The 12,422-nt window shown below is 45.7% G+C and overlaps 1 protein-coding gene across 1 annotated transcript in view; it reads right to left on the reverse strand.

The window, feature by feature from the left end:
* Positions 1-3,048: 3,048 nt before the first annotated feature.
* The window catches only part of mettl9 (methyltransferase 9, His-X-His N1-histidine), a 49,497-nt gene continuing 40,123 nt past the window's right edge, over positions 3,049-12,422 (reverse strand). The window contains exon 5 of the mRNA XM_070856681.1: positions 3,049-4,463. Coding sequence (XP_070712782.1) covers positions 4,258-4,463 — 206 coding nt within the window. The 3' untranslated portion in view covers positions 3,049-4,257. The remainder of the gene's footprint in view (positions 4,464-12,422) is intronic.

A 12,422-nucleotide genomic window follows, 5' to 3' on the forward strand; every position in this document is an offset into this window, starting at 1 on the left:
CCTTATTCTGAGACTATGCCCCCTAGTTTTAGTTTCCCCTATGAGTGGAAATATCCTCTCTGCATCAATCTTGTCGAGCCCCCTCATTATCTTATATGTTTCAATAAGATCATCTCTCATTCTTCTGAACTCCAATGTATATAGGCCCAACCTACCTTCATAAGTCACTGCAATGTGATAATGACCAGATTATTATAATTAAGCACCGGATATAACAGAGCAAAGTGTGAATTTAGTGCTTTAAAGGTGACTTTGAATAAAAGTTAAGTTCATCTAGATCTGTAGGGTCCTATTTGGCAAGGGCCAGGAATGAAGGACTGCTGCATGATAAACCATTGCACCACCACAGAAGTAAGTTAAGGCAGAAAAGGGAGGAGAGAAAATATAAAGATATATAAATAACTGATTGAGGCACTGGTTTATGGCAACTAAATAGGTCTAATTCTATTTTCATGATTTTGAAATCGAGGTGTTGCTTAACCGGGAGCCAATGTAGGTCAGCGAGCACGGGGTGATGGGAACATCACTGTGTCAGTTGCTAATTAAGCAGACTAGTTTACAGTGACAGAATAAATTACATTCATTTTTTATTATACGGAATTACAGCATTTTCTGCTGTGTTTACTGGTGTTTTGGGAATTGTGGTCTATTTTTTCCTGTGAAAACCACTAATGATTGACCTTGGAAATAACCGATCGACAACGGTTTTTATGCAACGCCTTTAGAGTAGTAAAATGTCCCAAGGCGCTTCACGGGAGTGATTATGGAACAGAATTTGACACCGAGCCACATGGAGAGGTATTTGGGAAGTTGAGAGGTTGGTCTTAAAAGGAAGAGAGGAAGGTTCAGGGAGGGAATTCCAGAGCTTAGGGCCCAGGCAGCTGAAGGCACGGCCAGCGATGGGAGCAAAGAAAATCAGAGGTGCACAAGAGGCCAGAATTGGAGGAGCGCAGAGATCTGGGAGGGTTGTGGGGCTGGAGGAGGTCACAGAGATAGGGAGGGGCGAGGCCATGGATTTCAAAACAAGGATGAAAATTTTACAATCTAAAACTATAGCGTAGTGATAATGGAGAACTTCAACTATCCTAATATAGACTGGGATAGTAATAGTACAAAGGGCAGAGAGGGAGGAGAATTTCTGGTGTGTTCAGGAGAACTTTCTCGATCAGTATGTTTTCGGTCCAATGAGGAAGGAGCCATTGCTGGATCTGGTTCTGGGGAATGTGGTGGGTCAAGTAGAACAAGTGTGAACATTTAGGGAAGTGATCATAGTATCATAAGGTTTAGATTAGTTATGGAAAAGAACAGGGAACAATCTAGAGTAAAAATACCGAATTGGAGGAAGGCCAATTTCAGTGGGTTAAGAACGGATCTGGCCCGGGTAAATTGGAAGCACAGATTGGCAGGTACAACTGTAATGGAACAATGGGCTGCCTTTAAAGAGGAGACAGTTCGGGGACAGTCGAGGTACATTCCCACGAGGGGGAAAAGTAGGGCAACCAAAGTCAGAACTCCCTGGATGATGAAAGAGAGGGAGAGTGAGATGAGGCAGAAAAAGGGGGCGTATGACAGATGTCAGGTTGAGAATACAGATGAGAACCAGGCTGAATATAGAAAGATCAGAGTAGAAGTGAAAAAGGAAATAAGAGGGGCAAAGAGAGAGTATGAGAATAGATTGGCAGCTAACGTAAAAGGGAATCCAAGTCTTCAATCGGCATATAAATAGTAAACGGGTATTAAGAGGAGGGGTGAGGCCGATTAGGGACCAAAAGACCTACACATGGAGGCAGAGAGCATGGGTGAGGTACTAAATGAGTACTTTGCATCTGTCTTCACCAAGGAAGATGATGCTGTCAAAGTCAGAGTGAAAGAGGAGATAGCTGAGATACTGGATGGGATAACATTTGATAAAGAGGAGGTACTAGAAAGGCTGGCTGTACTTAAAGTAGATAAGTCACCAGAACCGGATGGGATGCATCCTCGGACGTTGAGGGAAGTGAAGGTGGATATCGCAGAGGTACTGGCCATAATCTTCTAATCCTCCTTAGATACGGGGGTGGTGGCAGAGGACTGGAGAATTGCAAATGTTACACTATTGTTCAAAAAAGCAACACAAAACAAGTATAGTGAACAGTGAGGAGGAGAGTGATAGACTTCAAGAGGACATAGACAGGCTGGTGAAATGGACGGACACGTGGCAGATGAAATTTAATGCAGAAAAGTGCAAAGTGATACATTTTGGTGGGAAGAACGAGGAAAGACAATATAAACTAAAGGGTACAATACTAAAGGGTGCGGATGAACAGAGAGACCTGAGGGTATATGTGCATAAATCATTAAAAAGGTGGCAGGGCAGGTTGAGAAAATGTTTAAAAAAGCTTACGAATCCTGGACTTCATAAATAGAGGCATAGAGTACAAAAGTAAGGAAGTTATGATGAATCTTTATAAAACACTGGCTCGGCCTCAACTGGAGTATTGTGTCCAATTCTGGGCACCACATGTTCTAGGGAAGAGGGACTTCAGTTCCGTGGATAGACTGGAGAAGCTGGGGTTGTTCTCCTTGGAGCAGAGAAGGGCGAGAGGAGATTTGATCGAGGTGTTCAAAATCATGAGAGGTCTGGACAGAGTAGAGAGAGAGAAACTGTTCCCATTGGCAGAAGGGTCGAGAACCAGAGGATACAGATTTAAGGTGATTGGCAAAAAGGATCAAAGGCGACATTAGGAAAAACGTTTTTACACAGGGAGTGGTTAGGATCTGGAATGCACGGCCTGAAAGGGTGGTGGAGGCAGACTCAATCATGGCTTTCAAAAGGGAATTGGATAAGTACCTGAAGGGAAAACAATTGCAGGGCTACGGGGAAAGGGCGGGGGAGCAGGAGCTGAAGGGCTCTTGCAGAGAGCCGGCACGGGCTCGACGGGCCGAATGGCCTCCTTCTGTGCTGTAAGCATTCTAGAATTCTACACATTGCTAGATAAAATATAAAAGGATCCAACTTCAAATGTAATGAAATGTATTATTTTTTATTTCCAGTGATTGTAGGCAACACGGAACAATATGTAAAATATCAGATCTAAGAAATCTACCCTTGGCCTTCTCTTAGACCTGGGGCTGGAGCTGTGTCTAGACGTTTCTAAAAATGATAACCTACAAGATTAAAAAATGTAAACTTTGGAATGTAAAATATTAAACATTTACTTTCAGTTCTTGCGATTAAATCAGGTGACCGGGCGTTGAATTGTAACACCTGTCATTGCTGAACAGGCGAGATGGTTTGAATGATCCCAGTTGAACCCAGACCATAATATTTCATCACTCCCCGCTGTGAGAACTGCATGAGAAGGTATTTTTTTTAGCTCAAATCAACCAGGTTTTAAAGTTCTTTTAAAATAAACCAGCTACCCTGGAACAATATTGCAACAACACAAGATCAGGCACATGTTCAATAAATCAGTGACATCATTGGGTTCCGACCAAACGCCACCCCCGCGACTGGCCCAGTCCTTGCGGCAATACTGAGATGCAGAACTGAAGGTGCCCCAGAATACTTTCCAGGGAATGTTCGACCCCTTCACCGGCGGAACTTGGCCAGTTCCTACTTTGCTGGTTCAATGTCCGTGAGCGGGGGCGCCGAGCTGTCCCTCGGAGGGGGTCTCACCGACAATCCTCACCGACCCCATGCATTGCCAACTCGAGGTCGGGTGCATTCCTGGAGGTTTCCTCACAGATCCTCCCACCCCCTGCCCCCCCCCTCCCCAAAGTGTTCAAAGGAAATGGGGGGGGGGGGTGGGGAGAGAAACACATTTACATTTTAAAACAGCCCCATCATTGTACTCCTGGGTTGTTGCTCGCAACAATGCCTTGGAGGTTAATTTGTAATTCCTGGAGACTCCAGGCCAATCCTGGAGGGTTGGCAACAACACTGTGACCCCCTCCCATCTAAAAATTAGGCACAGATCAGAGGGAGTGCGACTGTTCTGCCCCCTGCCCCAGCAGGGAGATGCAAAGGAGGGTTAAAGGGAAAAATACTTCAACAACCAAGGACAGATTGGCCCAAAGGGGACTGTTAGGTATATAAAAAGATTGTACTCTCTCTATCAAATGGATAACAGGTTCACAAAATATCTGAGTATATTTAAAATAAAACAAGCCACGTTTTAACATTATTTTGACTGTTGAAAAAGTTGAATCCACTGTAAGCCGATGGGAATTGTTAAGTGCAGCTTTTTGCTCCCAAGCTCGGAGGGCAGAGCGGCTTTACACTGGTTTAAGGATGAACACCACATCATCTAGAACGTAGTGATCGTTGTACAAGTCCCCTTCGCACAGGTAGGGCAGCCGGGTAAAGGATTCGATGGCAAAGCCCGCCTTGCTGAACAGGTCGGCACTGAAACTGGCCACTTGCTTTTCCCACGTCTCTCCCGTCACTTCCAGGTATTCCAATGGCCTCTCCCACTTACCACCTGCAAACACAAAAGATTGCGGCAGATACAAATAACCAAAGGAACCACCGTTTTAGTGCATCTCCCCAGCCCACTTTCGCCGCGCAGGCGGTGCTACAGATGCCAGTGACCCTCGTCAAGGTTGCCATTCCTCACCGGCGATCACGGCAGCAAGGGTTACAGGGCTATTCAATCGTGGGAGGTACAACAATATCTTCCATACAGGGAGAGGAGAGTCAGGCGACTGATCCCAAGTGCCGGGGGTCTGAGTGACAAGGGAGGGGCTGGAGCAACCTGGGCCTTTCAACCTGAAAAGGAGGAGCCCGAGGGATAATATGATAGGTAAGGGTATAGGAAAAAGTTCATCCGGAATATGACCTCAAATGAAACCGAGAGTAGGATAAGGGGACATGGATTCAAATGAGTAAAAGGTAAATTTAGGACTGAGATCACAGGCCACAAAGAGTGATCAATACATAGAATGGACTCGGAGTTAAGCAGGAGGCAGAAACCTGGGAATCATTTAACAGACAACGAGATGCTGCACTGGGGGAGTGCAGGGCCTCCCTGGATGGATGGCATTAAGATGGGATGAATGGTCTTCCCCATCTGTCATCACCTTGCGACGATTGGGCTCAGTTGCGATTCCCTCCATAGTCGAATTGCCTCCACATATAAAAGCAATAGCCACTTAGGTGTGTGCAGGGAGGGGAGCTGGAGTCTGCGAAAATTGGGCCCCAGGAACAGACTGTGCTATCGGGACAAGAAGTGAAAAACTGAGAAAAGTGAGATACATCCATTATCCAACTCCTGCTGCACATATAGGTGTTTCTTTGTAAACCTTGGGGACGGCACATCAACAATTAAAAAAACAATCCGGATAAATTACTTCAAAACTGGTTTAACTTCCATATTACTTGTTTGTAACACACACACACACACACACACCACACACACACGGATGAGACTTTAAAACCAAGGCCCCGTCTTCCCTCCTACGACACCATTTTGAAGAAGAGCAGGGGAGTTATCCCCGGTGTTTTGGCCAATACTTATCCCTCAACCAAAATCGCTAAAACTGATTATCTGGTCATTATCACATTGCTGCTTATGGGAGCTTGCTGTGCGTAAACTGGCTGCCACATTTCCTATATTATAACAGTGATTATTCTTCAAAAAGTACATCATTGGCTGTAAAGCGCTTTGGAACGTTCTGAGGACGTGAAAGGGGCTATATAAATGCAAATCTTTTTTTTCTTACATTTAACATCCGTAAGACAAAGGTCCTCCACCAGCCTGTCCCCGCTGACAGCACTGCCCCCCAACCATCAAGATCCACGGTACGGCCCTCGACAACGTGGACCATTTCCCACATCTCGGGAGCCTCTTATCAGCAAACATTGATGCGGAGCTTCAACATCGCCTCCAGTGCGCCAGTGCAGCCTTCAGCCATCTGAGGAAGAGAGTGTTTGAAGACCTGGCCCTCAAATGTACCACCAAGCTCATGGTCTACAGGGCTGTAGTAATACCCAACCTCCTGTATGGATCTGAGGCATGGCCGATGTATAGAAGGCACCTCAAGTCGCTGGAGATATATCACCAACGATGTCTCCAAGATCCTGCAAATCCCCTGGGAGGACAGGCGCACCATCATCAGTGTGCTCGCCCAGGCTAACAACCCCAGTATTGAAGCACTGACCACACTCGATCAGCTTCGCTGGGCAGGCCACATAGTTTGCATGCCAGATACGAGAGTCCCTAAGCAAATGCTTTATGCGGAGTTCCGTCATGGTAAACGAGCCAAGGGTGGGCAGCGGAAACGTTATACGGACACACTCAAAGCCTCTCTGGTAAAGTGCGACATCACCACTGATACCTGGGAGACCCTGGCCGAAGACCACCCGAGGTGGAGAAAGTGCATCCGGGAAGGTGTTGAGCTCTTTGAGTCTCAACGCAAAGAGCGTGAAGAGGTCAAGCGCAGGCAGTGGAAGGAGCGTGCAGCAAACCAGCCCCACCCACCCCTTCCCTCGACGAATGTCTGTTCCACCTGTAACAGGGTCAGTGGCTCTCGTATTGCACTGTTCAGCCACCAGAGAACTCACTTTGGGCGTGGAAGCGGGTCTTAGAAACATAGACATAGAAACATAGAAAATAGGTGCAGGAGTAGGCCATTCGGCCCTTCTAGCCTGCACCGCCATTCAATGAGTTCATGGCTGAACATGCAACTTCAATACCCCATTCCTGCTTTCTCGCCATACCCCTTGATCCCCCTAGTAGTAAGGACTACATCTAACTCCTTTTTGAATATATTTAGTGAATTGGCCTCAACAACTTTTTGTGGTAGAGAATTCTACAGGTTCACCACTCTCTGGGTGAAGAAGTTCCTCCTTATCTCGGTCCTAAATGGCTTACCCCTTATCCTTAGACTGTGTCCCCTGGTTCTGGACTTCCCCAACATTGGGAACATTCTTCCTGCATCTAACCTGTCTAACCCCGTCAGAATTTTAAACATTTCTATGAGGTCCCCTCTCATTCTTCTGAACTCCAGTGAATACAAGCCCAGTTGATCCAGTCTTTCTTGATAGGTCAGTCCCACCATCCCGGGAATCAGTCTGGTGAACCTTCGCTGCACTCCCTCAATAGCAAGAATGTCCTTCCTCAGGTTAGGAGACCAAAACTGTACACAATACTCCAGGTGTGGCCTCACCAAGGCCTGTACAACTGTAGCAACACCTCCCTGCCCCTGTACTCAAATCCCCTCGCTATGAAGGCCAACATGCCATTTGCTTTCTTAACCGCCTGCTGTACCTGCATGCCATCCTTCAATGACTGATGTACCATGACACCCAAGTCTCTTTGCACCTCCCCTTTTCCTAATCTGTCACCATTCAGATAATAGTCTGTCTCTCTGTTTTTCCCACCAAAGTGGATAACCTCACATTTATCCACATTATACTTCATCTGCCATGCATTTGCCCACTCACCTAACCTATCCAAGTCGCTCTGCAGCCTCATAATATCCTCCTCGCAGCTCACACTGCCACCCAACTTAGTGTCATCCGCAAATTTGGAGATACTACATTTAATCCCCTCGTCTAAATCATTAATGTACAGTATAAACAGCTGGGGCCCCAGCACAGAACCTTGCGGTACCCCACTAGTCACTGCCTGCCATTCTGAAAAGTCCCCATTTACTCCTACTCTTTGCTTCCTGTCTGACAACCAGTTCTCAATCCATGTCAGCACACTACCCCCAATCCCATGTGCTTTAACTTTGCACATTAATCTCTTGTGTGGGACCTTGTCGAAAGCCTTCTGAAAGTCCAAATATACCACATCAACTGGTTCTCTCTTGTCCACTCTACTGGAAACATCCTCAAAAAATTCCAGAAGATTTGTCAAGCATGATTTCCCTTTCACAAATCCATGCTGACTTGGACCTATCATGTCACCTCTTTCCAAATGCGCTGCTATGACATCCTTAATAATTGATTCCATCATTTTACCCACTACCGATGTCAGGCTGACAAGTCTATAATTCCCTGTTATCTCTCTCCCTCCTTTTTTAAAAAGTGGGGTTACATTGGCTACCCTCCACTCCATAGGAACTGATCCAGAGTCAATAGAATGTTGGAAAATGACTGTCAATGCATCCACTATTTCCAAGGCCACCTCCTTAAGTACTCTGGGATGCAGTCCATCAGGCCCTGGGGATTTATTGGCCTTCAATCCCATCAATTTCTCCAACACAATTTCCCGACTAATAAGGATTTCCCTCAGTTCCTCCTCCTTACTAGACCCTCCGACCCCTTTTATATCCGGAAGGTTGTTTGTGTCCTCCTTAGTGAATACCGAACCAAAGTACTTGTTCAATTAGTCCGCCATTTCTTTGTTCCCCGTTATGACTTCCCCTGATTCTGACTGCAGGGGACCTACGTTTGTCTTTACTAACCTTTTTCTCTTTACATATCTATAGAAACTTTTGCAATCCATCTTAATGTTCCCTGCAAGCTTCTTCTCGTACTCCATTTTCCTTGCCCTAATCAAACCCTTTGTCCTCCTCTGCTGAGTTCTAAATTTCTCCCAGTCCCCGGGTTCACTGCTATTTCTGGCCACTTTGTATGCCACTTCCTTGGCTTTAATACTATCCCTGATTTCCCTTGATAGCCACGGTTGAGCCACCTTCCATTTTTTATTTTTACGACAGACAGGAATGTACAATTGTTGTTGTTCATCCATGCAGTCTCTAAATGTCTGCCATTGCCCATCCACAGTCAACCCCTTAAGTATCATTCGCCAATCTATCCTAGCCAATTCAGGCCTCATACCTTCAAAGTTACCCTTCTTTAAGTTCTGGACCATGGTCTCTCAATTAACTGTTTCATTCTCCATCCTAATGCAGAATTCCACCATATTATGGTCACTCTTCCCCAAGGGGCCTCGCACAACGAGATTGCTAATTAATCCTCTCTCATTACACAACACCCAGTCTAAGATGGCCTCGCCCCTAGTTGGTTCCTCGACATATTGGTCTAAAAAACCATCCCTTATGCACTCCAGGAAATCCTCCTCCACCGTATTGCTTCCAGTTTGGTTAACCCAATCTATGTGCATATTAAAGTCACCCATTATAACTGCTGCATCTTTATTGCATGCACCCCTAATTTCCTGTTTGATGCCCTCCCCAACATCACTACTACTGTTTGGAGGTCTGTACACAACTCCCACTAACGTTTTTTGCCCTTTGGTGTTCTGCAGCTCTACCCATATAGATTCCACATCATCCAAGCTAATGTCCTTCCTAACTATTGCCTTAATCTCCTCTTTAACCAGCAATGCTACCCCACCTCCTTTTCCTTTTATTCTATCTTTACTGAATGTTGAATACCCCTGGATGCTGAGTTCCCAACCCTGATCATCCTGGAGCCACGTCTCCGTAATCCCAATCACATCATATTTGTTAACATCTATTTGCACAGTTAATTCATCCACCTTATTGCGGATACTCCTTGCATTAAGACACAAAGCCTTCAGGCTTGTTTTTTTAACACCCTTTGTCCTTTTCGAATTTTGCTGCACAATTGCCCTTTTTGTTCTTTGCCTTGGGTTTCTCTGCCCTCCACTTTTCCTCATCTCCTTTCTGTCTTTTGCTTTTGTCTCCTTTTTGTTTCCCTCTGTCTCCCTGCATTGGTTCTCATCCCCCTGCCATATTAGTTTAACTCCTCCCCAACAGCACACCGTCCGGTTTGTACTGGTCCCACCTCTCCCAGAACCGGTTCCAATGCCCCAGGAATTTGAATCCCTCCCTGCTGCACCACTGCTCAAGCCACGTATTCATCTGCGCTATCCTGCGATTCCTACTCTGACTAGCACGTGGCACTGGTAGCAATCCCGAGATTACTACTTTTGAGGTCCTACTTTTTAATTTAGCTCCTAGCTCCTTAAATTCGTTTCGTAGGACCTCATCCCTTTTTTTTACCTATGTCGTTGGTACCAATGTACACCACGACAACTGGCTGATCTCCCTCCCTTTTTAGAATGTCCTGCACCCGCTCCGAGACATCCTTGATCCTTGCACCAGGGATTCCGAGGGACTGCCTATGATGATGATGATGATGATGACAACATTGGGTCGCAGAGTTAGGGGTAGGAGTCAAACCTCAACGCCTTGACATTGACTCAATGCTGCATGAGAGACACATCATTATTATTTAGCGCATGCAGAGAGACTCGAACATGCACACACACACACACACAAAGTCAATGATACTCAGGGCCACGTGCTTGGAGACCACTTCCTCTCCCAGTGATGTGACAGCTACAACCTCAGAAACAAGGAAATCATTTCCCAACGAGGAACTCGCACGCAGAGGTCTTGACTTCAGCTAGAAGCAACTGAACAATGGCACTGCCGATTCGTTTGGGACAGATTATCTTCCTTTCCCTTCAAACCTTCAACCTTCACATAGCAGGTGAGAATTCTTCAACTTATTTTACCCACTTGTCTGTCCCCTGCCCCCTTCCTCATGAAGAGCCTGACTTATGACGGGCTAGTGTTGAGTGGATTGCAACATCCTTTAGGAACCTCACCCTATTCCGTGCACTAGCCAAGACAGTGAGCATCAGCACGGCAGATTAACCATGTGAGACATCACCATCAAGCCCACCCTGTCCGTGCTCATAGTTAATGAAGGTCAGTGAGAACATAAGAACATAAGAATCAGGAACAGGAGTAGGCCATCTAGCCCCTTGAATCTGCTGCGCCATTCAACAAGATCATGGCTGATCTGGCCGTGGACTCAGCTCCACTTACCCGCCCTTAATTCCCTTATTGGTTAAAAATCAATCTATCTGTGATTTGAATACATTCAATGAGCTAGCCTCAACTGCTTCCTTGGGCAGAGAATTCCACAGATTCACAACCCTCTGGGAGAAGAAATTCCTTCTCAACTCGGTTTTAAATTGGCTCCCCCGTATTTTGAGGCTGTGCCCTCTAGTTCTAGTCTCCCCGACCAGTGGAAACAACCTCTCTGCCTCTATCTTGTCTATCCCTTTCATTATTTTTAATGTTTCTATAAGATCATCTCTCATCCTTCTGAACTCCAACGAGTAAAGACCCAGTCTACTCAATCTATCATCATAAGGTAACCCCCTCATCTCCGGAATCAGTCTAGTGAATCTTCTCTGTACCCCTTCCAAAGCTAGTATATCCTTCCTTAAGAAAGGTAACCAAAACTGCAGGCAGTACTCCAGGTGCGGCCTCACCAATACCCTATACAGTTGCAGCAGGACTTCCCTGCTTTTGTACTCCATCCCTCTCGCAATGAAGGCCAACATTCCATTCGCCTTCCTGATTACCTGCTGCACCTGCAAACTAAATTTTTGGGATTCATGCACAAGGACCCCCAGGTCCCTCTGCACCGCAACATGTTGTAATTTCTCCCCATTCAAATAATATTCCCTTTTACTGTTTTTTTCCCCCAAGGTAGATGACCTCACATTTTCCGACATTGTATTCCATCTGCCAAACCTTAGCCCATTCGCTTAACCTATCTAAATCTCTTTGCAGCCTCTCTGTGTCCTCTACACAACCCGCTTTCCCACTAATCTTTGTGTCATCTGCAAATTTTGTTACACTACACTCTGTCCCCTCTTCCAGGTCATCCATGTATATTGTAAACAGTTGTGGTCCCAGCACCGATCCCTGTGGCACACCACTAACCACCGATTTCCAACCCGAAAAGTGCCCATTATCCAAACTCTCTGCTTTCTGTTAGCCAGCCAATTCTCGATCCATGCTAATACATTTCCTCTGACTCCGCGTACCTTTATCTTCTGCAGTAACCTTTTGTGTGGCACCTTATCGAATGCCTTTTGGAAATCTAAATACACCTCTATCCACCATGCTCGTTATATCCTCAAAGAATTCCAGTAAATTAGTTAAACATGATTTCCCCTTCATGAATCCATGTTGCGTCTGTTTGATTGCACTATTCCTATCTAGATGTCCCGCTATTTCTTCCTTAATGATAGCTTCAAGCATTTTCCCCACTACAGATGTTAAACTAACCGGCCTATAGTTACCTGCCTTTTGTCTGCCCCCTTTTTTTTAAACAGAGGCGTTACATTAGCTGCTTTCCAATCCGCTGGTACCTCCCCAGAGTCCAGAGAATTTTGGTAGATTATAACAAATGCACCCTGCTATAACTTCCGCCATCTCTTTTAATACCCTAGGATGCATTTCATCAGGACCAGGGGACTTGTCTACTTTGAGTCCCATTAGCCTGTCCAGCACTATCCCCCTAGTGAAAGTGATTATCTCAAGGTCCTCCCTTCCCACATTCCTGTGACCAGCAATTTTTGGCATGGTTTTTGTGTCTTCCACTGTGAAGACCGAAGCAAAATAATTGTTTAAGGTCTCAGCCATTTCCACATTTCCCATTATTAAATCCCCCTTTCTCATCTTCTAAGGGACCAACA

This window comes from Pristiophorus japonicus, chromosome 15, assembly GCF_044704955.1.
Source record: "Pristiophorus japonicus isolate sPriJap1 chromosome 15, sPriJap1.hap1, whole genome shotgun sequence".
Taxonomy (NCBI): domain Eukaryota; kingdom Metazoa; phylum Chordata; class Chondrichthyes; family Pristiophoridae; genus Pristiophorus; species Pristiophorus japonicus.